Source organism: Athene noctua, chromosome 22, assembly GCF_965140245.1.
Source record: "Athene noctua chromosome 22, bAthNoc1.hap1.1, whole genome shotgun sequence".
Classification (NCBI taxonomy): domain Eukaryota; kingdom Metazoa; phylum Chordata; class Aves; order Strigiformes; family Strigidae; genus Athene; species Athene noctua.
In genome coordinates this window covers 2,530,316-2,556,348 of record NC_134058.1, presented here as the reverse complement: position 1 = coordinate 2,556,348, position 26,033 = coordinate 2,530,316, and the positions used below count along the sequence as shown (strand labels likewise).

The window sequence follows — 26,033 nt, the reverse complement described above, 5'->3', positions numbered from 1 at the left end:
TCCAACTTTACAAAAAGATTTTATTGAAAGGATTGAAAAATATTTGTTTTCAACAATATTTAAAACAAGTTGTCAAAGCATTAACAATAGGTAACAGAATTTTTCCTCTTTTTAAAAATTCAGTACACTGTTTTAATTCCATACTACATCAGCTGTTAAGAACTTCTTAAACTCTCTACTAGAGAATAACTTTTTCTTAAAAAAACCAAATTAATTTCCAAGCTTCCATTTTGGCCCTTTGTAGACTGGAGAGGATTTGCAGGTAGTGACATTTACAAACCCTTATGTTAGAAACACTGCTCTTAATCAGCAAAAATCTATTTTAACTAGTACAGCTTAAACAAGTTACTTTGAGTAAGCTACATCAGCAAAATGAGCTTTATTGCCAATATAACCAAGTCTGCATTACAGATTACAGCTTTTTTTTTTTTTCCTGGTTCAGCTGTGGTTTAAATAGAAGGTGCCCACACTTTAAGCAGTTAAATATGCAAAACTTGAGTGCAGTTTAAACCTCACCAGCCTGCTTGTGACTTGCTGGCTGATGGATTAAAGGCCTTGAAAAGGGACTTTGTACACTTAGATAAATTTGTAATGTATTAACACAATCGGGGTTGTGTTTTGATATAAAGCAGCTAGTACAATTATAATCAGGACAGCTTTTTGAAGAAAAAGCAAAGGCTAAAGCCATCACATGACTTACTTTTCCTTTAGTCAGTGACTGTAGCTCTCTGCTTGGCTGACCAGTGATCCAAGTCAGATTGTTACCAAGCAGGAATAGTTGTACAAGCAAAACTGCAGAAGCCTCACTCAAAGCCAGTAATGCAATTGCAGCACGTGAGAAATTTAAAGACAACTCCTAATCTAGATCTAATCTAGAGAAAGTAGTTAGGTAAATTTTGATTACAGATTTCATGAAATACGCACTCTGAAAATGAAGGTTCGGCGATTTAGTCAATAATAGCTTTACTACTATAAAAAGCATAAATAAAAAGTGCTGAATATAGTTTTATCTTTAAAAAAATACTAGATAAGGCTCATCAATCATTTCGCCTCACCTCTGCAAAATGATTTCCACTTGCTAGCATGCCTAGTATTCTGCTTGTTTTCCACTTAACAATACATTTATATAGCCACTATACCCTGGATCCTTTTCTCAATTATTGCATGTTTAAATAAAATAGTTTCAAAGCAAAAAGTCTGACACTTCAAAAAGTAATTCAGTTATTAAATAACTGAATACTCCACCTAGGAAACCCGTAAGCAGCTTCAAAACAGTGATAAAACAATTACTGCAGATTCAAGGGAAAGTTAAATCACAAAATTCATCTATTTAGTCCAAATCAAACCAATATTCTATTTTACAAAATTTACAAACTGAGTATTAATTTATATTAACACATTTTCATTGTGATTTGTATCATTAACCCAGAGTTTGCTTCTTTTATGGAAAAGTGCTCTCACCTGGATTTAATAAAATTAGACAGACTAGGGCAGCATCCAAAATGGAAGAGACATTATTTAAACCGTCGGAGGACAGCAGGTTAGGCAGAGTTCAGAAATCAATACATTTCCCATTACCACTTTGGACCACATAAACAACGTAAGACAATCGTGAAAAGTTCAACAGAGCTTCTCACTCCACTTCCAAGGAAATCCCACCTTAATCAGTAAATTAATTCATTCACACTATCATGCCACAGGCTTCAGTTGAACAGATAATGTCCACTCCTTTAATGGCCAATGCAGCAAGACTTTGAAAACGCTAAAGTTTGGATAGTATGCTCATGAGACTGCACCACAGAGAACATAAATGTAAACATTATACTTGGGTTTGATATTTTTTCAGTTAAAGTACAGTACAAACCCTTTTTTCCCAACTAGTCTTTTTTTTTTTTTTTGTCGTCGTTTTGTTTGTTTTTTCTTTCATAAAAGCACATACAATAAAATATGTACATAGAGAAGTTAGAAACATTTGAAAGCATCTTAAAAAAGTAAATACAAGACTTAGAATATCTTGAGTGTGCTGAAGGCACCGTTGCTACTCTACTGGGAATGTGTCCTCTCATTACCAGCCTGCCAGTGCAGTACCCCTTTCTGTATTACTCAGCACCAAGAGCTGGAAGGTATCTATGGAAGTTGAGGGCATTCAGGGCCTAGTATAAGATATTCTTCAAGACATTAATGGAACTAGACAATACAGCAGTAATTGAAGTCCAGATTCTTCTTGAACACTTGGAGAATTTCTTGTTTTATCGTCTCTAATGCCACAATTTATTCCAGAGAATCAAACAAAAAGAGTAAGAAAAGCCACTGTGTTGACGATTCCCACCCCCAGGAACTGCAAAGCTATAAACTAGCTCAGCTACAAAGATGGAGATCATTAATAACCAAATCCATGCTAATGCTTGTCCGTGCTATTCGTGGGTATTTACACAGTGATGACAGCCAAGGGTCAAACACTGTTCAAATGGGCATAAGATAGATATAGATATATATGCATATACTTATTTTTTTTTACTAGTTCCATCTATTAGTAGAAAACATTCTTCACGGGTATTTCTTCACAGTGTGTCACATTTTCTCCTTATTTGCAAACATTTTAAGCGCTGCCTTGATGGGGAGCTGTTCTGGGCAAGATCTATTTAAGCTAACAAAGGTGCTTTTTTTTAAAAAAAAAAAAAGAACGTTTCTTAGAGCTTTCATATGCATAGCAGTCTTAAATGGGATTACAGACTTACCAAATTACACAGAATATTTTAATGCCACTTTCCTACTGTCACTTTTCTATTATGTACCTACGTTCAGCCTACCACGTTATTGGTAAATTAAAGGTTACAATCAAATGTACAGATGCGGCTGTCAATATCAATCAGAAACAATCCATTTTTAGCTCACTCAGCTGAAGGAAATTCACACTGGATTACAACAACCAGAGCCTAATTTCTTCCGTTCCTACTCTTGGTGGACAGGAAGTAACACGATTTCCAGCCAGCTGCAGATCAGACAGATAGAAACTATAATCACTATATATGTCTGAGGTGGTGACCACCCTCGTTAGGCAAAAACTTCACAAATCCAAGCACATAGGAGGGATACTGCCATTTTCCATTCCCATGAGTCTTGTTAGATGTAGACACTCAAAATTCTTCTTCTTCAACAGCAAAGTTATTCTGCTTCTTCCGAACATTCCAGTGTAAACACTCAGCCAAGCTTTCAAACCAGTCGCTCACAGGATCTCGGAAACAGATCGAAGGAAGGGGATAGCAAGAGGTAGTGATGCTAATACTGCAACAACACAGGAATACCCCAGTCAGTCAAGCACAAGGAATAGCAATATTTTAAAAAAAAGTTTAAAATCTTCTGTCCACTAGATAACGTGGTGCTATATTCAGCCAATTTGGTAAAACAATGAGTTTTCCATAATCAAACAAGAACCAAATCTGCGGGTTTATCTAAACAGAGTGATCAAAGGGCTTAAAACTGAACAGATGCACTGTGGAGGGTGTTCTTTGACAGTGAGAATACTGAACCCACTCCATGACGTCCTGCAGTCTTCTGCTGGTCTTCACATCAATAACACATGGACAAAGGGAAGTGTAAGTCATCAGCTTGGCCTTTAAGTTTCGAGTTGTAACTACAAGCAACAGCACTAACATCTAGCATCTAACAAAGGGCCAAATCTCATGTTTGAATCCTTACTAGTCTCCTGATCTATTCTATAGATCTTTCAACCTCAGAGGAAACACAAAACAGTTCAAGATGCAGTGTCATGCCAGCTCTACATTTTCCTTCCCGGCAACTTGTATAGACCAAGAGAAAATAAACTCATCCTGAACAGCAGGTCTACCAGTCACACACCACACAGTTGCCTTAAATCACCTCCCATTAGGATAAGCCACCACATTTCGCACATAAAACCTCAGGAAGCTTCACAGACTGCATTCTGCTCACTCAAGGCAATAGCATCGCAAGTGACCACAACCATCCACTAAGTTGTTTAAACCATAAAGCATTATTCAGAACCACTGCTGACATCAACTCCTGTTGGCTTAAATCTTAGGAGTCCGACAAAAATGTAAGTTAAATTTACAGAATTTTCTAAAGACATGTCCAACTTCCTTGGCAAGCATGCAATGTTCATGTGCTTTTGTTTTAAACTTTCACTTACTTTTGTAAGATGACCTAAAAAAACTCAAGTTAGAAATTAAATACTTTCAGTACAGTTTGTGCTGCGAGAGGTGTTAGGGTTTATAAAAGCTTGTTTCTTCACCACCAGCAACCCTTCTGACAGATGTTAGGGAATGAGAGAAGTGCATGAATCAGTATTTTCTATACTTATAATCAAAAAATAAGTTTGACCTGTCTCCATGGCATATTTCCTGTCTCTTCCTTCCATCAAATGAAACCCATGCTGTATTCCTGGCATCTGGAGAGAGCATAATCTGAAAGAGAAAAAAGAACGAAATTTCAGGTTCAAAACCTACTTTTCAAGAGCAAGGAACAAACACCTCCTCCACCCTCCCTCTGAGTACAGAACCGACTCTTCACAACTTTACAGTTGCACTGAAATTCGTAATCTGTCCATAACAACAGCGCAGTAACATACCAGGCCAGTTCCAAACCTTTATTTCATGGTTGGTATATATACACACATCTACTTTCCTACATGCAATACACTCCCTCTTTTACTTTTTAGTGAGAATTCAAATGTATATATTTCTGTTTTGCAGAACGTTACACAACTGCAATCCAGCGGGAAGCAGAGTCAAGTATTCCACTAGTGGGTACATTAAACAAAGGTGCATTCTTCAACCAGACTTGATCGGGTCCTCCTACAAATCAGAGAATGCAGGAGACACACAGCATTTCCTAACATCTTCTGCTTTGGTCAGGTTCTCACAGTTATTACGAAAGTTTTTAACTTAGAAAGAGAAATAACGTAAGAGAAGCTAACCTTGAGTTCCACTCCAGCAGGAACCACAATAGGTCTGAAAGACAATGAGTGAGGGCAGATCGGGGTGATCATTATTGCAGGAACATTTGGATGAATCATAGAAGCTCCTGCTGCAGCTGCATAGGCAGTGCTACCCGTCGGCGTGGAGACAATGACTCCTGTGAAAGGAGCAAAAATTTCATTTACATAAGCATTACAATCGATGTGTTACTTTGGAAGATGACTAAGAAAGAGCAGTTATGGAAATGAAGCAGTATCAACTTGTATTTCACAGGAGAACTGCAGACTAACACACAAAAAGTCCAAATCTCTTCTAATCCTGGCACAGCACACTTGTTCTATGGCTTCATATAAGTTGCATAAACTTCTAGATCTCAGGTTACACAACTCTGTAACAGTGACTTTTTTTTTTTTTTAAAGGGTAAGAGTTTTAAGGATGAACTTTTGGAATTCATGAGTTGAGATTTTTGGCCTTCAGCAAATTCCAGATATCAAAGCAAATTTTTTTCTGAGCTGTTTCTTGGCCTTAGCCCTATCATATGCAAAGAAACTGCCACTTGCCTTCAGCAGTCCATAAACAAAGCTTACAACACTTCAATGCTTTATTGTGGAACACATTAGTTACTGATGAATAAACTTCCCTATTTTTGGCACACTAATGTTTTCTGTCACCAGTGAACTGAAGCTTGATATTTCTTTTTTTCCCTCTGTGTGAGAAAATCCTCCAGTAAAATAGCAACAGTCTACACATGAACTGATAAGCAATTTAACTCAAGAGGCAGACTCACCATCTCCTTGCACTGTTGTTATCAGGTGTCCATCAAGAAAGACATCTACATTGGAAAGGTAAGAAGAAGGACCACGATCCACTACAACTTCATTTAGGACCTGCCACGACATCAAATGTTACACAAGTTTGCTAGTGCTGACTTGGCAGTGTAATAAATGACAAGCCAAAACATTCCTTCCAAGTCTTTGAAAAATTTATGCTGATTTAGTACCTGCCAAATTAGACTCTCTAAACTTCTGTCTTATCAAGTGCCAGCTGAAATTTTTAGATGTTAAGAATTATTTCCGGAAGCTGGTTACTAACAACATGCAGGGTTTTTGTTTTCACTTATAAAAGTCTTTGGTCTATCCCATTTTAGAAGTGCTACTTGGTTTTCAAAATAGAATGAAAACATTACTAAAGTAATATTTTATTATTTACAATATAAATAATATGACTACTTAGGATTGCAGAAGGTAATGAAGTACACCACTTCCTCATTATTTAGGGTACATATTGTCAATCAGAGCAATCTGGATCTGTCCCACACTACTGGGCTCGTGTAAGTAAACTACTGAAATGGGGAAAGTTATAATAAAACAAGTAGAAAGCAATCCACAAACAGCATATTGCTGCTTTTGCTTATCTTGCCCTCTGACCTGGTATTGCATAATTTGCTTGCCAACTTCTTTCTCTATATTTGCAGACACTACTCCATTTTCTTCTATACCATTTTGTACTGTCAACTTCTCTCTGTGCTCTTTTACTACTTTGACTTTCAGCCTGCTTCGGAGAACAAGTGCTGCATTGCCTAGAAGCGAAATATAAGAGAAAGTACACAAAAATGATACGTGAGTATAACAAACAAAGCCCTGTAATGACTAGCAAACTGTATGAAATGCCATCCGTCTATGGCCTGTGCTTTCATCATTCCCAGTATCACTCACAATCATTCCTGACATAATTGTCTATATGTGGTTAAAGATCAAAACTAACTTTTAGTAGTAATGAGCAAAATCAAAATAAATTTAAATCCAGTCCTTCCTCCCTTTCCCCATGATGTACAAAGAAAATTTAAGTTTTATATGGACAAGATCAAGATTGGAAAACACTGTTAGGCTCATGTGATCTTTACTAAGACAAAAGCTAAGCTTAAAGAAAATCAGTGCATTAGAAACACCTATTAAAAGACAACATTCTAGCAACGTGAGAATTTTATACATTTTTTTCAGGAATTTACTTTGGATGCAACTCAAATTACCTCATACTGAAGAAACAAATTATTTCTTTCCTCAAATATCTTATTTGCCTGATGTACAGAATTTAAGCACTGCACTGCTTAGAGAAACAGACTACCACAGAGTTCAGAGCTACACTCTCTTTACATGTTTATCTGTCATTTAACATAAATTCCGCATCACCTTTTACTTGTTTACTCCACACAGGACAAAGTTATTTCTTTGCCATTTCCCTTTACAGAGTAGTATGGAAAGCAGCACTGAACGGGTCAATGCAATGCAATACTTTTGTTAGTTCAGTATACATTTCTTGTGACTCAATCTTATGGGACAACCTAAATGAGTTGGTTAAGAAAAATTTATTGATCTTGGAAAAAGCTACAGAAAATGTAACAAAAAGAAACACCACACCTTGTCCCCTTAAATTTACCTTCTATAACCTGAGTGACTTGGGACTGAAAATTCTCAAAATTAAATGGAGTAAGAAATCCAAGGGATCCCAGATGAAAAGCCATAACTGGAGGTACACTACCCTATCAATAAAGAAAAGAATTTAAAAGCTACTGAATAACAGCAATTCACACTTCAACTAATTGCCTGTAAATATTTTGACTATTGATGTAACTTCAACTGTGCATAATAAAACCAACACATTACATACATTGTTTTCAGAAGGTAAAGGGTAAAAACAGGCTTGATAAAAAACCCAAATGAACAGGAAAGAACAAATGCTTTCCTTAATAACAAAGTTTTTTTTTTAAAAAAAACAACCACCTTCAAATACTTCCAAAGAAAAGAGGTCATTAAGTCTGTTTCCCCTAAAGACCAACCTGGAAAAGCGAAGAAGCATACAGTAAGGTCCCATCTCCTCCCAGGCATATGATAAAGTCTATCTGATTGGAGATATCATCGTAATCTGGAAGCAACATTAAAACAAAAATTCTGAATTTGGTTTTATCAACAGTCTTAATTTCCTGACATAAACTAAGTGCAGCATGCCAACGTTCACTCACAAATATAAAAGAACACAGCTAAGATGTAAAAACAGCTGTTTGCAAAAGACACAGGAGTTTTACAAACTTGATCCAATGACTAAGGAAATACCAAGACAAATAAGCAATAAACTGCAACTTCACTTTCAAGAAATCATTACCATACCTTCTCTGAAGGTGCAAAATTTCTTCTTTACTGGTCCAAAATTATCATCGTTAGCTATAGCGGGGTCTTCCAATACTTTCTTTTCTACGTACACTATCATATTGTTCTCCTTAAGAGAGGTAAGATTGTCTTGTTAATCAACTCTTAAAATGACAAAATATTTGACTCTCCCAGTAATTATGCACTATGACTCTCCCCAGTAATAATGCGCTAGTTTAAAACCATAAATACTATTTGACAGAAGTGGTCTGCCTCTGTTGGTTGTGGGGTTTATTTTTAATGTGTGGTCTAGTTCTAATGAGAATTTTGCAGCATGCACAGATCACCTAATCAATTAATCTAAACTTTGTTACGTGGATTACTTGATACAGTAACTCCGCTGTTTGTTCAAGGCTTAATGCATTTTATATCCCATTCCCTTAGAATTGCAAACAGAATGAAGGGAAGTTTTGATGTTTTGATTTAACTTTTTTTTTTTTTAAGCTCTGTACTTAAACTATTTAAGTACTGATCTTAAGCTCTGAAATAAGTTCTACTACTTTCAGTGGCAACGGGTAAAACAATCTGTTTGCACGATAGAATTCTGCACATACCACATTCAACAGAACAACTGAAAACACTTTAGATGTAAAATTTTTAATTATTACAAAAACCGGAATTTACATTTCCTTACCTCAGTAAGATACACACAGAGCTCTTTAAAAGGCTGCAGCAGACTGGCATCACGTATCTTTTTAATAACAAGGACGCTCTTGGGAGGTTTGTTCCATGTCAACCGCTGGCTTGCTGGATCCTGAATGTGCCTAGAGAATAGGAAAAAAACTTCCAGCGTTACTACATTTTCCTTTGACAACGTTTGGTCTGTTAAGAATATATCCTTAGCTATAATTGCACGCAGTCCTAGAAGAATCAAAAGAAGGATTTAATAGTTTGTATTGTAAGGATGCTTTTTCCCCTGAAGAAACCAATCATTCTTTACTATATTAAGCTGGTAACACAGTATTATGGTGCCCATTCCTGTAAGTGCCTCACACCAACAGGAACTTCGACAGAAGCACTAGAAAAAGCTCTTGGATCCAGTTCCTGAACTGGTATCTTCCCTGATGCTTCCAGCCATAACACTGAGCACTCCTGACTTGGTGCTCTCAACGGAAGCCATCTCAAAGTACGGAGAAACATCCAATTAGAGAATGAGAAAAAACTACAGCATAAACTTTTTTCCTATCCAATACATCAGACAGCTTAAGTTGATGCAAATTTAAAAAAAAAAAAACCGCAATAGTTGCAACACTTTTTTTTTTTTTTTTTTTTTCTGGCAGTGCTTCATTCAGCACTTTTGCACTGCTACCAGTATACAGCCACAGTTTTCTCAATACAGTTCGAAGTCTGTAAAGGCAGACACAAATTCTGCAGGATTTTTTTACTCATACTAAACAACACTATCACAAGAGAGGGCAAATAATTAAGATTCACAGTCATCTACACTAAAACCTCAAGAAAAGCCTTAACAACTATGAAAAAAATTATATGAACTTTATTCTGGGAAGTCTGCATTTGAAAATCTTATATTTCCTATCATAAAGTCTCATAAATGAAGGGCTCAAACAGGAATAGATGTGTACTTCTATTCCAGGCAAACATTACAGATATGTAACCGTACTTCTCTGCAAAATTTCTTTAAAACTCTAATCTATATATCAATTTTATTTTAGTGTTGATCCCCAAAAAAGTTTATCTTCTTAAAAAGAGCACAACTACTACTTTAAATTTAAAAAAAAAAAAACCTTTACAAAATACTTTAAAACTACTGTCTGCCTATTGTCAGGACAACATTCTACAACTTGAGAACCTCAAGAACTAAATACATTTACGCAAATAAATTTGTGGTGTTCAAGAAGGTTCAGTAACAGAACCCTCATGCTTCTTTATAATACGTTTATAGTTGATTTAGGAGTACCCAGCTATATTCTCCTTCCTTTATATCTGCTTCTAAGCTACGTAATTTCACTGTTGTATTTCACATATTACAAGCACCCCACCCTTTTCCACGTGGTGCAGATATAATCCATAAAGCAAAGCAGATTAGGATAAATGCTTAACAAGCCAAACTTACAAAGACATTTGGATTTAGCACTTCAAGGGTTAAAATAAAACAGATGATGCTGCTGGAGGCAGAATAACCTACTCATTTTCCTCTCCAAAATGCCTATATTCTATATATAAATACAGCAGAAACTACAGATTAATTAAGTAGTCTAATACCCGCAACCTTTACTAACAAACAGTGCCATCTCTCTCTAAATGTTTTTACCTAATCCAGAAGAACACAAATATGCAGTTACACTCAGTATGTCCTTTTTATATACATCCTTTTATATGTCCTTTTTAGATGTGTCAGACTAGTTCCAATCCCCTGGCTCAATGTAAGGGCATTTTGAAGATACCATACTCGGTCTCAAATATTGCTGTGAATGAATGGGAGATGACTATGAATTTGGAAGGCTTCCTCTGCCTTGACTAACCAGCCAACAGTTAAAACTGAAATTAAAACAAAATTAAAGTAGGACGAGTTACATTAATGTGTTTATTTGTTGCCAGACAGTTTCAAAGGAACCGAAGCTGAAGTTTTATATGTTATTTCCAATACAAATGGTGAGCAAGAAAGCATTTTCTACACTAAAGTTCATTTCATAAAATTAAATTCCTCAGATCTCAGTATTATTAAAAGGTAAAAAATACACACAGAGAAACTACCCCCAAAACCATTTCAAAACAGTTAGGTTATCTTCTATAGCTGGCAAAGAAATAAAGACTCCAGCACTGCTTTTCACTGAATAAACCTGGCTACTACAGACTGCATTCAAAGAAAAGAGAGTCTGCCTGTACTCACCAATTCCACGTAGTTCTACTAAATGAAAGATTATTCATAACATGCTTTAAGATCTTCATGTTTCTTCTCAGGAGCCAGGCAAATGCAACAGCTCCAAAAAAAAAAAAAAGGCTGAAGCTTTTATCACTTACTAATAAACTGCTACCTCAAAAGAAAACATTTTTCTCCAAAAAATTTTTTTTCTCCAGTTAAGTATTTCAATCAGTCCCAACAAAAAGTTGTGAGTTTACAGAAGAATCTTGTATAAAATGCTTATTACAGATCTTCAGAGGCAAGATTTCATAAGAAAAATCCCATTTCAAGAAAGTTTCAAAGCAGGTATTTCACCTCTCCTCTTAACACAAACACCTGATTCTTTTTTCACTGAAGAGTCGTTCAGTTCACCTGGTCATCTTACACACAGGCTTCAGAAAGCAGTTTTTTCAATACAATTATCAACACTAGCACTTAAAGAGACACCAAGAGCTTCACTAACTTATACCCACACAGAAAACCTAAAATTTTCTGTTAAAAAAAAAAATTATCTCCAATGAAGAAAGCTTAATGCTATTACTGAATGTAGAGAGAAAAAACCCAAACAAAAAAGGTTTTGCTAGTTTTCAGAAACCACAAGAAAAACCATATGTTTAGTAGTAATAGTAATTTACAATTTGGTCTTCCAATAGTCCTTTCCTTCAATCCCTTGAGAGCACCTTTATCTCCCCAGCTATCCTGGACGCTGCACAAGCTGTCTTTTCCTTGGTGAGCAGTGTGAGAGGAGTATTGCCCGCAGCCTCTGTCCGCCCCAGGTCGTGCCACTGTGGTTATATCGCAGGACACTGGCCCAGCCCCTGGGGAGGAGCACGGCCACCAGGGTCAAGTGGGGAGCGCACGGTGTGTGCGGATGAACGGCTGCACTCCCAGCCACCAGCTTCGGAACAGACAGAAAGAAGGAGGAAGCTGAGTACGCTGCAATATTTCCACCACACCTTCGTAGGAAAAGTTAGCATGCTGCCAACCAGTTCTGAGGAAGACTACTACTTATTTAAGTGAAGATATACTAAAATAAATACTGAACTCAAATACCTTACATTCAACTGAAAGAACGGTGAAATAAAAAGTTTTTCAAGGGACAAAAAATAGGGACCACTAACTTGCTTAATCTGCAGAACTCTGACATTCCTCATTTGACCAAGTCAAGACACCATTCCAGTATATATAGTACACACACCTATCGGTACATTTAGGGTAAAAAGCAACACTTTTACACTACTCAACCTACGAAATTGTTTATACACCTGTGAAGCAGAAACCAACCCTCATTCTCACGTTTAACTTATCAGAGTCTATAAGCAAACTTTCCTTAACGATATTCATACACTGAAAGAGCCACAGACCCAAAACAAAAATTCAACCTACCAACTCAAACACAAAACCAAGAGAGGGAGATGGCTTTCCTCAGATTTCACAGCACACAGAACCATTTCTCCTCCTCTCCTTGTGTTGCCCATAAAAATGTGCGTTCTCTAACACGCTCCTTACATATTTCAGGTTGATGGAATAAACCGAATGCTGCCAATAACTTCTCCACATCGTAATTAGATTGCTCTAAGGGTGTTTAATACACACGGGTGGTTTACTGTCAGTTCTGTTGCGAAGTCTCTCTTACAGTTGTTGCCATTGTTGACATCAAACTATGGATTGCAGATGAAGCAAAACATGTCTAAACAGAACTTCAGCACTTAATACTATTCACATGCCCTGCCATATTTTTATGTGAAATGGTTTGGTTGGGATTTTTTTCAAAATAGATATTGAGCCGTGAAAAGACTCCTGTTAGTTTAGGTGGTAGATAGGGGGCCTAGGAACACCACATGAATGATTAATGTAAAATAAGTAAAATTAATTTCCTTTTATTGTCTGTTAACCCTGCAGGAAATATCCCAACCAGCAAAACCACTATAAATCCATACAGAGAAATAACGATGATGTCCTCTCATCGCTCAGCAGAAAAAAAAAAAAAACAGCACAGTGACAGACAAACCTATATTATACTTCTCAACATGCAGATCAAGGCAATGCACATCTAATGGGGTTTTACTTGAGAACACAGCTCAGCAGTGCTATCCATTCTCCTCTCAGAATGACTTTTTAAATGGTCAACATGAGATAAAAATGGCAGGCCAATTCTGGCAACGCAGCCCTCAAGCAAGATGAAAAACTCTAAATATCAGGTAAAATACAAACAATTCCGATTAGGGGGTGAATAGTAGAAAAGCAAACTTCCTTCTTTCACACAGAATAAGCATAATACCATTCATTTGACAAGTACTCACATAATCGTTTTAGGATTTTGCAGCATACAGGCCTTTGGTCCAAACGTGGTCACTGGGCATGGTCCATGCAAGGAGCGTGTTCTCCTAAATATATGTAGATAAAAATAATAAGTAAAAGAAATGTGATGACAAATGGTATAATTAGCTTCCCAACCACCAAAACCACTTTGAAAAACCTGCACTAAGCCATACAGGGCAAAACGCATTTCTTAAACCTACATTTGTGGCTGAGCAACCAATGTAATTTTACATGCATTAGCACTCACATTTCAAACCTAAAACTTAACTCCTACACCTACTCCTTGAAAGCAATTTTAATTGAAGCCTCACTCAGTTCATCCCCTCCTCATACTCAGTTATCACTTCCTAAATATTAGTACCAGGCATATATTATTCTTGTATTCATTTCATCTTTACTTTGCTCAAAGCAAGCATCACACCCTCAGAGAGAAGATACGGTCAAGTTTTCTCAGGCTGGTTCTTTGAATTCATGTCAAGCCTACAAAGGTTCTGTTTTGTCTCAACTCTTCTGCATACTACAGTACAGAACAGTACATCTGTGTCTCAGAGAGACAAAAAAATATGTAGATAAATCTCAAGTTATAAAAACATAATCCCTTTTCAAGGTCTCACTACTGTGAAAAGGAAAACTTTGATGTTTAAGAAACGAAGCACAGAAAATTCCAGTTTCAGAATTAGCTATGTAACGCTTCAATTTTTTTTTTCTAACTTTCAAAAAAATCTATTTTTCTCTAAGCTAGACTAAGAAGGCATTTAAATAACTGAAGGACACATTTTTTAACTTCTCAATCTGTTGTAATCCTAAATAACACTCAATGTGACAGCATAAACAAGTATTTAACACTTCGAGTACTCAACCATGTACTCTAGTAGTCGACTGACCATCTCAGATTTTGTAGAAAGTTATTAAATAACACCAAGAAATTATTAAATGAGAAGCTTGGGGCAACATTCAAAAGAAACTCAAAATATCTCTGTAATAACGCTACCTGAGCAAAAGAACAGCAGTGTTCAGTTTTTGTTACATAATTTAGTAATCCCACAACTTTCACTTAACAAGTGTGCCTAATCAATTAAAACACAAATCATAAACCAGGGCTTTTGTTTATATATTGTTTATATAGTATAAGCACTTTCTCTTCTGTAATATTTTGGCATGCATTAATTTCTGCTGAGAGTGAGCAAGCAAACAACTAAGCATACCAACAAAAAAATAAGCCCAGGAGTGTTCTTGTCAGGCCACTTTCTCAGAAAAAAAACCCTGCAATGACTGTTAGTTGTGTGTCGAGGATTAGTCTGCATCAATTCCTACGTGACACCAGCTTCACTGCTGCAGACACAATAACCACGACACTTTCTTTTCTGTATTTTTTGAAGCGCTGCATCTTATCTAAGAGCACACAGTTTAGAACAGGACACGCAGAATGACTAAATCTGGTCTAAGTACACATACAATAGCTTAATGAGTGCTCTTCATCTCAGTAAGGTACAGTAATATGTATAAATTTTGTTTCCCAGTGTAAATCTTGACAAGCATTTACAATTAAATCTCCAACACCAAGGCAGCACCTTCAGATTTTTTTGCCATGGTCAAATCACAGTAACAGTGTCCCGATTGTTTAAACACTTTTTTGGTTGTTTAAACCTTTGCAATTAATAAATTAACAACACATAAATCCTTCAGTTCTAAGGTATATAGAGATACTAGTACCAGGCCCTAGTCTTGAATAGGTAGAAAAATGCTAATTTTTTCCATTTATTTATCTAATTAGACCTCATATGATCTTCACCTTCAAAAAATGGGAGCTCTGAAATGTGATTTATCCTCAAATCCCACCAAGAACACAGATTTCCTCCTAGCACTAGGATAGGATTATCAGGAGCAAGTCAGAACTCTTCTGCCTTACCTCCCTCCCACCTCCTTCAGCAAATCTGTAAATGGGAGTAAAACTTAAGTCATGTAACTGCTGAGACATGATGTAAGTGCTATTAGAATTATTCCATTAAAGAGAAGGGGCAAACATGCTTTTCCTGAGCTTAACACAGGAACTGGTAATGAACCTATTGCTTGACAGTAACAAATGATTACTGCACTGCCTTCTGTGTATTATAAAGTAGCTCAGACCAGCCTGATGACTTAATACTAAAAAAAACCCTCAGAAGTCTAATAAAAATCAAAACCACATGACAGGTTAAAAAGATACAATTAAGGAATAACAGCAACATCACCTTTGTTCCATGTCTAATAAAATATGATTTGCACTCCAGTAATGAAAACGAGTACTTAAATCTCCTACACCTCACACACAGAAGTGGCATTTGTTTTTCAAATAATTTATTCCATTTGTAACTCCAGGCACGACTAAACCAGTCGGTTAAGATTATTTAAAATAAATAAGGTAAACTTTGTAAAAACAGAAAAATGAGCAAGGACTGACACAGTTAGAGATTAACGTGTATACCAGTATGCATAAAGAAATGGTCGGTCTCTATCTACTTGTGAACAATTCCACTTGAAATTGGAGTAGTTAAATAATGGCAACATCACCTCCTACTTCTTGCTCCACTCAAGTGTCACTCAACTGTCTTTTTTGCCTTCTTGCAACACAGGTCTTTATCCCATGCCACTCCCAGTAACTGGCTAAGCTCTGTTCCCACAAGAGGCATTAAATATCCACATCTGACCTTCATGACATTCAAAGTTTTCTCTGCAAACTCGTTAATAACTGGTATCCACTTTCACTGAGATTTTACTTGGTTTTATTAGTACTCAATCTATGCACTATTCAACCAATGGAAGGTAAAATGTTTGAATGAACAGAATTCGAAGTTGTTTGTAGTAAGACTGTCTTTATACCGCTTTCAGAAAAATATACTTGTCAGTTATAAGCAGATAGGCAACTACTTCAATCTGACTATCACACAGCAAGGCTGAGATCACCTTCTGACATCCTGCAGAATGCCTGGTAACAATTCTGCACTAAATTGAGGACAGCTGGTGAATGAATGCAGAGCATCTTAATGAAAAAAAAAAATCTTGTAAACAATAACCCTAATTCAAACCCATAGTGGGTAGGGTCTACAAAGATCACTTCTAGTGTTAAAAAAATAGTTATTTAGCTAGAAGATAATGATACACATGGTCTTTGACAGAGGTTGATTGAAGTCTACGTTCTTAAAGGTTTAAGTAGAGAACGGAACACACGCCAGTTTTACAGCACGCTTTTTAACGTGAAGTCTTACGTATTGACAATGAGACACCACGTAGCAGCTAGAACAGCACCGTCAGAGCACAGTCCTTTGTGAGCATTCTCCAACAGCATTAAAGTACACTGGCTTTCTGAACTACGTACGCAAAGCAAGTATTTTCCTAACCTTTTAGCCTCTTCCGATAAAGGCTTTTATTACGCCTCCCCTCACCGTAAAATTTCCCCGTGCGATCTTCAGCCTCACCCATATATGCTCTGCCTTGCAAGAGCATTCCTACCAGCAAAGCAGTAACTCTGGACGAGAATTTCATCTGCTGAGAAACTCCTCCGTGATTCTGTCCGTGCTTTTATAGAGGGTCACAAAGGAAGTAAGGTAAAGCTCTGCTATGTTTCCCGCAAGATCGAGACACACTGCTACCACAGCGTGCTATTCAATATTTACAATGGGTCCAAAGATCACAAAAATCAAAAGTTCTATCCAAGCTGTCCACATGACATAAACCTTGCAACTAGATTGGAAATTTGGCTCAAGAAATAAATGGGCATTTCTCACTGCTGCGAAACAATCTGCAAGCACCAACTTACTTTGGACTGTCTCACATTACCATATAACCTAAATACTCATACAGGTTTTTAAAACACAGCGTTAGAACTCCAGCTCTTGTAAAAATTTGCAGTGTCTCTACTGTTGATTGATTTTTTCCTTTATTTTTTTAGACTGTGAACTCCGCAGATGCCTGTTTTGACAGCCATGCCATTTTGATTACAGGTCTGCTCTTAAACTACCCCCCCCCATTAACTGCTTGCCTTAATTTTGAACTAACAATCTTTTGAAGTGCATTAGAAGACGACCTTAAGAGCAACCTGTTGAGCAAGAGGTAAAGTTCTGCCTCGTAATTAAAGATCTGGAACCATGTGCAAAACTGTTCTTTTCTTGTGACCTGAACTACTATCAAGCTGTGAATTAGCATAGCTCAGTACAGATCCATCTGCATTTTACTTCTGCGGGAGTACTTTAAGTACTACTTTAGTACTTAAAACTTCTGAAGCTAGGTTGAAATATGACAAATATAATGGTATTCAAATTTCAAAGCTACCCCAAAACCCTGGAGGTACCTAGGCACAAATGCATTCCTCAAATCTGAAAATTAATATTTTGTGTTTATCTGCTTATAAACAATAACATTCTAGGTTTTATACTTTAAGAACTTCTCCTAGCTGAAAATACACCCATTCTTTCTTAACTAACTTTCTAAGAAATCATTCCAATACATGACTGTGTTGAAATGACTACAGATACATGACTACAGATAGAGGTTTCATGTGCAGTTTGTCTTCAAACAAAGGATCTATTTCACTTCACAAAGCCATTTCTAAATGCCAGCACTTTATTGCATCCAGATTCTGACATACTTCAGACAACATTTAAATGGCATATGTGCCTTGCCGAAGCTCTGTATGCACATATAGAATGTTGCTGAAATATCCACAAAAAACATTCCAAGATCTCCCAAGAACCACTGAAGCAGAAGGCCGGCCTCACAACCAGCCAGCACCTCTTTACATAAATGTCATTTTTAGAGATGGCCACCTACGTGGCTACTTCAGAAAATCAAGTTCTTTTCACAGCATGGACCACAACAGGATGGTTCACTAATAACCTTCCTCTCTATTACCACAAAATATTTTTACTTCTGTTCTTATCACTTGTCACAGCTGCAAGACTATGGTTATGTAAAGAGAGGAGGAAAAAAAAAATTAAAATCTAGATAACAACTTTTAAAACAAATTTTTTTCATTTTTCTTAGAGGTAGCAACAATAGGAAGAACCAAGAGTCATACCGGAATTCTTTGGTGCTTCCTAGGGCTGGTGAAGCAGACAAACTTCGTGACTTTGCTCGTCCCCGGCTAGTAGTGCTCCACTCCTCATCATCGTGACATGTTGAGCAATGGTAAGTAGAATCTGAGCTCACATCAGCCTTACTGGTACACAGTTTTTCTCGATTCATCTCCATATTGGAAGTGAAGGAACCTCAGTGAGAGAGAAATTCAATTCCTGTTGAAAAAAAAAAAAAACACAACACAAAACAGGAGAAAGGGGATAGAGAGGAGAGAAGAAAAATCTCAGTATTAGCAAAGCTAGTAGAGTTAAGTACTAAACACCGAGTTTATACACTTTGGTCAACACTTCTTGAAATGATCTGAGCAACTGAGAAGTTCTTCAAGGTAATCAGAAGACACTGGAAAAAAACCCAACCAGAACTAAAACACAGATGTTCCCGGATTTAGAAGAGGCTCAAAACAAAATTATTTCATGCCAGCACAGATTCACAGCTCCAGTTATATATAGGATAAAATTTATTTTAGATACCGAAGAGGAAGAAAAATCTTTAAATATTTGCCAAGGAACCAAGACTCAGGAAAAACTGTAAGTTCCCTATTAGATGATACATATACTGAACAAATAAAAACTAGAATACTCTAAGCTATAACAGAAAAAAACCCTGTCAAAGTAAGCAAAAAAATAATGCAACAGAGATAACCTTAATAAACTTCAGTTCTTCACAAAAATGAGATAAATACCAAAGAGAAGAGAGAAAAACAAGTTGGAGGACAATACCAAAGTTCTTAAATCATTTGTGACAAACTGGGGAGATGGGCCAAAACAAACAAGATGAAACAAGGACAAATGTGAAGTATTTCGCTTCCACAAATAAAAGATAAACAACTGGCTAGACAGCAATTCTGCAGAAGTAGGAAAAAACCCAAACCAAACCTTAAATAACCATCCTTCCTCAAAAGTACTAGAAATCCCATGTGTAAGTTCTCATCATTATTTGAGCCAAGTAGAAGAAACCTTATCAGAATATAAATAGAAAGCAACTTTCAGTGTATGAATAAACATATAAACAGTCCAGAGGAAGAATACATTCCTCAAGGCAGTTAATTTCAACACACGGAAAACGTTGGGTTCATTAAAAATTTGCAGATGTTTTAAAATCCGTTTCATCACTTTGGATGTGCTCCCCACTGTATCCTGCAGAGGAAGGACTGTAACATTACTGCAGCCATTAAAATGGACTATGGCTTTGGAAAATGCTCCCAGAATAATGATCTTCGGCCATAAAGTTACCCGAGGATGACAAACTCCACAATTCTACACATACTGTCTTTCACGGCATCCCAACTTTTAGATAAAAAAGCGCATCAATAATAAAATGAAGTTGTAATTTTAGAACGAGCACTGGCTCATTAATAAATTAGACAGAACCACCACCTAATCAAATTAGAAAATACTTTTGCTCCTGCTGTAGATTAGGTTTACCCTAAGAGAACACCACTACAAAGAGGTACAATTACTCTCATCCATTAATAACTTATAAGATCCTGCACTTGTACAGACATCAATGTTTAGTTCTTGGTTACTCATTGCTTAGTATCACCTGTGACCATGACTTGGAAAATAGTCATTTCAGCACATTTATAATTTTTTACAACTAAAATTAGAAAAAAATGTAACTCTATTTTTAAACAGCTTTAAGCGCAATATAAATTTTGTGCCAGTTAGTTGATTTATGCACATAATTACTCTGTGCAAGCACGTATGTAAAACAGACTGTAAAATGTGACTCAACATAAATTATTTTTAATAGGTTTTAATTTTTATTACCTTTTATCTCAACCTCATCAAGCTTCAGGAATACATCTCTGGCCGGTTGTTTCACAACCAGCTAGAGAAAACGAGTCATTTAGACATGTGAGTTTCAGAAAAAGAAGTGACTTTAAAACGAGATATTCTCTGACTGGAAAGGATCTTCCATCATCCGTGTGTGCACGAGGAAAGTTCTTAAATTGTTTGTTCTTTAGATCATAATCTAAACTAACCCACTGTTTTTATTTCAGAGATTCCAGATAGACCTGAACAAGCATTTCCGATGGATTCCCCGCTGCCACCCCAGGCAAACTGGATTCTGAATTAAGTTTTCCTCATCAAATACAGAAAGAACTCTGAATTTTATGTCCTGAATTTTAACAGAGGGCTTTATCCAATAGATTTAAACTTTTCTAAAAAAGCTGTAATGTTAGTAAACTAGACACTCATTTACCATCTGTGTGTAGCTACTCACACTTGTCATACATTTATTACAGACCTATCAATCAACATACCTTAAAAAAACACCAACCTAATATTTTAATTTTCACTTTTAAATCTGAGGATTATTCTTATAACCTGAAGTAATTCTTGTGTTTGATACAGCTAATTCATAGGGTCCAATCAGGCTTCTCCAGCATCATTATATACTCAGCTAATTTAACATCTCTGATTTTTAAGGAATTACAGATCTGACTATCTTCACTGGAGTACCATGCTCTTAGCTAGTATTAACCAAAACTGTTATAGCGAACCAAAGTTAACGCTTAGTATGCAGGAATACATTCCATTTCATATAATTAGTCAATAAAAATGCTAGCGAGTTATTCATCAACGGAGGAGATCAGCTCCTTAAGACTGGAAAAAAATACAGTGGAACTGGTAGAGGAGAAAAAGCAGATACCAACCACCACTGCAACTGTGTTTTACTATCAAATTTTAAAGTCAGGTATTTCCAAAAGAAACCCTGGTCTCACAGAATTACCCTAAGGAAATCATACAAAATAGTTGTTCTTATCATGTCAAGCTCTCAATAAGGACTGTTGCTAAACTATTTCAAAAGTATTGAGAGTGAAAATCAGCAGTGTGCAGTCTCGTTCCCTCTAACCAACAGCATATTTCTCAAAGATATATCCACACAGCCGTATCTGCACTATGCATCCACTCTCAAAAATCAGAATTATAAGGAATTACTTCTTTAAAATCTGCACTGCAAAGTGGGCACACACAAAAATTTGCCAAGCCCAGGCAGTTAACAGTATATATCATTCCCCTTTGCTTTCCCATTACATAGGTAATCAACTCCTCATTCCTGTTTTACCCAAACACTGAGAGTTTGATTTAGGACCAGGAAAATAAAAATTACAACCGTTAACAAAGCGTATATAAACGCCAACAGCTATGGAAATAGTTTATGGAGTTCTCAGTAACTTAACAGCTGATAGGAACAGATCCTATTCCACAGCATCACTCTTAACTAAGAGGTGCAGAGAACAGTAATTAATAGAGTAAGCAATAAATGTGTTTCCAAAAGACTCTGAAGTATTTTCATCTGACAGATGCTTCCAGTAAAGAAAATCAGATTAGCACAAAACTGGAAGTAAGATGATGTAGAGACCTACTAAATACAGCCTAAGAACTTGATATTCCTTCCATGTAATACTTTCCAATTCAGGATGCTTCAACTACAGCTTACACCATGTACTGCTTAATTAACATTACCTCACAAGACCTTCATTAAATAAGCAGACTTGACATAAGGACAAAACTATCACTGAACGGCTTCCAGGATGGCATCCAAAAACTTTAAGGACATGTCAGCAAACGAGTGAAAAGGCTGCTCTGGTCTATGTCCAAAATTTAGGAAAAAAAAAAAAAAGTAAAAAACCCCACAGACTATTCAGATGTTCAGCATTACAGGATGAAGGAGAACTGAGTGTTAACATTTGATATTAAATTTCTGAGATGGTGACACAAAATAGCCAGCTGACTCACTTCTTACATGTATTCAACCTTTTACTGCAGTTTCCCGTCTTCAGCTTCTCTGTCATTATAAATGAATGTTCCCGTGAACCAGAACTTGACAGAGGTTTCACCAAACCACCTTTACATACAGAAGGGTACAACACCATAACATTCCCAGAGCTCTACCTCAACTGCGTGATTAAGGACTCACACTCCAGGTCGACTGAAAGAGCCCGAGTTACAAAGGAAGTCTGAAACAATTCTACTAAACTTTCATATATATTTACTTGTTCACCTGAGTGTGCATTAAGAGTTATGTGTGCTCAGATTTTAAAAAGCCATCTTCTCCACACCTCACACCGAGTAGCAGAGAAGAGAGGATCTTTCGATGCAAGCAGCTCTGCAAGGAGCATAAGCCTGCAAATCATCAAACGATTTTTTATTTTTTTTTAATGAGCATGCTTGTAAACTGGTATTTTGTAACAAACTCTTCCTGTCCAATGCTTCGCCCTAAATCACCATGATTAGGGGATTACTGCAGGGTGCATCCTGACCAAACACACTACTCTTAACACATCTTCAAGACAGCAGCATTTCTACTAATTTCTCAGAAATTGCATCAGACATTCAAAGCTCCTCATTTTGTACCTTATTATCGACCTTGTATTAGGGCATAAGAGGACAATGTTACACCCAAAAATGGTACCACTTGCTCCATTGCTACAGACCCGTTTGCTTAATCACTGAATTCTGTGGAGGTTTTTTTATTATTGTATTTTGCTGAAGAAGGCACTCCGGCAGAGTGCATATGACTCCACATGCACATGACTCCACCCCTAAAGCACTAAACCCCCTCTCACCCTAAAAGAGAAGAAACAACTGTATCGGAGAGACAAAAGTTACTTCTGAGTTTAGTTTAGAGCTTCATATTCTAGCGTGCCTGAAGGGAAAAAAAAAAAAAAAAATCCATATGGAAACTCAGCGGTCTGACAGCACTGAATTTTACTAGCACGTTTTTTGATTACATGCTCAAGTGCTATTTCTACTAAAAAACAGATAGTGTGACTATCACGTGTCAAATACCCGAGGAAAACAAGTCCAATTGTTAACCCTTCTGCTTCGGCAGCACCACCCCGGAACAGGCTTCAGAGCCCAGGGCTCAGCACCGCGGCCAAGTCAGAACCGTGGATGTTTAAACAAACGAGCGAGGAGACCGCGAGGCAGATGACGGGGGTCTGCTCGTCGCCCTCTCGGGAACCTCTCCTGCCTCAGGGCTCCTCACCGCTCCCGTTACTCCAGCGCGCCCACGGCGAAGTCCCGCGGCAGCGTCACCCGGGGTCTGCCGGCGGCACCTGGAGGCCCGCGGGGGCTCCGACAGCCCGCCCCGTCCCGAGCTGCCGCCGCGAGAGGCGAGCGCGGGCGGGCCGGGCCGGGCCGGGCCGCGGGACCAGCCGCAGGGGATGCGGGTGCCGCGGCTCCCGCCGGCCCCGCGCTGGCACCGGGAGCCCGAGCGGCCTCAGCAGGGGCACCCGGCCCCGGCCACCGCGGAGCCCCCCCCGGTGGCCGCCACCGGGGCCGCGCACCGGCCCCCTCTCAGCGGGAGGCCGCTTGGCCCGGCCGCGCGTCCCCGGGGGCTCCCCTCAGCGCTGCCGCCCTCCCCGCGCCCGCCGGCCCCGACTCACCGCGTCCGCGGCTGCTCCCCCGGCCCGGCGGAGCGTCCCCCCGCCCCGCGCCCCCTCAGAGGCCGGCACGGCGGGCACGGCGGTGGTGGCGGCGGCCGCGGCTGCGCCCGGGCAGTGCGCGGGGCCGGCGGACCCTGCGCGCCTCCATCGCCCTCTCCCCGCCTCCCCGGGAGCGCGGCGCGGCCGGCGGGGCAGCGCGCATGCGCCACCGCTCCGCCCGCCCGGGCCACGCCCCTGCGCAGCGCTGGTAGGCGGGGCCGCGGATGGCGCCGCGCGCAGCCCTGCGCATGCGCGGGAGGGCCCGCGGGCTCGGGGCGGCTGCGGGGTGCGATTTTTTTTTTTTTTTTTTTTTAAATTATTCTTTTTTCTCCTCAGTCTTTTGTTAGCTGCGGTTAGAAATGACCTGGAGCTAAACTCCAGCAAGAGGGTTGGAACAGACAAACCAAAGCACGTCCCGAACGCAGAGACAAGGGCCCGACCCCGGACGCTGGTTCAACGCCCACCAGAGGATGCTCCAACCGAGAAGCAACTGCACCCTCCTCCAGCGGAACGACTGGCCCAGCGCCCCCCTGGTGCGGTTTGGGGCTGTTCATTGATTCGCGGGGAAAAAAAAAAAAACAAAAAACAAAACAAAACAAAACCCAAAAAACCCACTCTACAACGTTGTAAAGTCTTTTTTTCCGCGAATCATCATCCCACTGTGGCTGGGGCAGCCTGCGCTCGGGTGGCCAGGCACAAGCGCAGGGCTGGACCCAAATTCCAACACGTTTCAGAAGGTGCCGAGGGTGTAAAAGAGGTGATCTCGCCCGTAACGTAATGTAAGGACAGGCACAGGTTTGTACATTCCACTGGCTTTGTCAGCTTTCTGCCCTCTAGTTCCTGCCACACCTTCTGATCCCTTTGCCAGGGCTCACACCCATCTACCCTGTCACCAACTCCTACCTTAATCGTTCCTTTGACATTTAATCTTTGATCACTGGTTAAATACTCCTTCTGACATAAAAAGACTGTTTGAGAACACATGTCATTCAGTATATTAGAATCACTACTGCAAACAGAAGCTCCTGAAATGCAGGAAACCATTTTCCAGACTGTTCTTGAATTGAAACTAAATTGAGCAAGGGTGAAACAAAACAAGGAGTTTGGTTTCAGTGTTCATTCCATCTTGAAATCAGTCACTTTGTGACAAACTCCAACAGAGCTAGGATCAGGCCCCTACATAGATGCCAAGAAAACAAACCTTCCCAGCTACCAAAACCAATCAGGTTTTCTAATTTCTAAATTGCATTTTCAACCAATACTACTTTGAAGAAATCACAGACTCATACATGTCACTCACTGGATTGTGTATCAGGATAAATCCACAAAGTAAGAACAAGTTACACCATTTGAGAATGTGGCAGTTTGGGATTTTTTTTTTTTTCTTCTGTCTTCATGCAGAAATGTTTGTTTTCAGGAAGCCGGGGAGCTGCAAAGAAGTGACAGGCAATAAATGACAAAACAAACTTGAAAAAGAGGAAGCAGTTGCTACATATGGGAAAATACCATCGGCAAAGTTACACCTCTTTTTTAAGAGTGCAGTATTTTGAGTCACAATTTCTCTTTCATTCTCCTTCCAGACAGCATTAAGAGCCAGCATGCAGAGAATTAAAGAAACAAGTCATGGTTCTGTGAAGTCTAGCGGAAGGTGTCCTTGCCCATGGCAGGGGGGTTAGAACTAGATTATCTTTAAGGTCCCTTCCAACCCAAACTAGTCAATGATTCTAAGTTCAGGATCTTGGAGATTCTAATGTCTTTCAGGTGCTGAAAGAGATACCTAAACTGTAAAGGGTCAACACAACATGAGACTAGGAAGGAATAAAGCATTCAGTTTTACAGAGTCAAAGCATTCATCTTCAAAGCTGCAGGACAGCACCACGTTCCAGCAGAGAGGAACCACGCTCAGACAGTGCCTCTGTTAGCCATGCCCGTCCATACCCAGTCACTGCCTACAGAAGCCAACCAAGGAGTAAATTTCCATTTGCATTGGCTCTTAGGATGGGTTTTTTTTCCAAATTCATTAAGATGGAAATGATAAATCACCACTAAAACCATTTACCACAAGAATATATACTGGCTGTTAAAATACAAACATTTCAGAGTGCCTTTTTTTTTTTTTTTCCCAGGCGCAGTAACTTTAT

General features: G+C 38.6%; 1 protein-coding gene across 3 annotated transcripts; it reads right to left on the bottom strand.

The window, feature by feature from the left end:
- NADK (NAD kinase) lies at positions 1-24,166 on the bottom strand. 3 transcript variants are annotated; one of them, XM_074924854.1, is made up of 12 exons: positions 23,854-24,166; positions 18,397-18,610; positions 13,325-13,408; positions 8,793-8,922; positions 8,120-8,225; positions 7,792-7,877; positions 7,392-7,494; positions 6,383-6,534; positions 5,743-5,842; positions 4,955-5,112; positions 4,360-4,442; positions 1-3,285 (listed from the first exon to the last, which is right to left on the bottom strand). In XM_074924854.1, exons 2-12 carry the CDS (start codon positions 18,567-18,569, stop codon positions 3,138-3,140), a joined length of 1,323 nt encoding a protein of 440 aa, XP_074780955.1. In that variant the 5' UTR covers positions 18,570-18,610; positions 23,854-24,166; the 3' UTR covers positions 1-3,137. The 3 variants fall into 3 exon arrangements, with proteins under 3 accessions (XP_074780955.1, XP_074780953.1, XP_074780956.1); XM_074924852.1 differs by having other exon boundaries at positions 8,120-8,228; positions 23,854-24,155; XM_074924855.1 differs by lacking the exons at positions 13,325-13,408; positions 18,397-18,610; positions 23,854-24,166 and adding an exon at positions 11,010-11,757 and having other exon boundaries at positions 8,120-8,228.
- Between the last annotated feature and the right edge of the window lie 1,867 nt (positions 24,167-26,033).

Coding starts and splice junctions, on each gene's coding strand:
- NADK (XM_074924852.1), bottom strand. CDS start 18,569: ATGGAGATGAATCGAGAAAAACTGTGTACCAGTAAGGCTGATGTGAGC. Junction 8,229..8,792: donor TCTGTGTGTATCTTACTGAG/GTAAGGAAATGT, acceptor ACCTCTCTTAAG/GAGAACAATATGATAGTGTA. Junction 6,535..7,391: donor AGTCACTCAGGTTATAGAAG/GTAAATTTAAGG, acceptor TTTCGCTTCTAG/GCAATGCAGCACTTGTTCTC.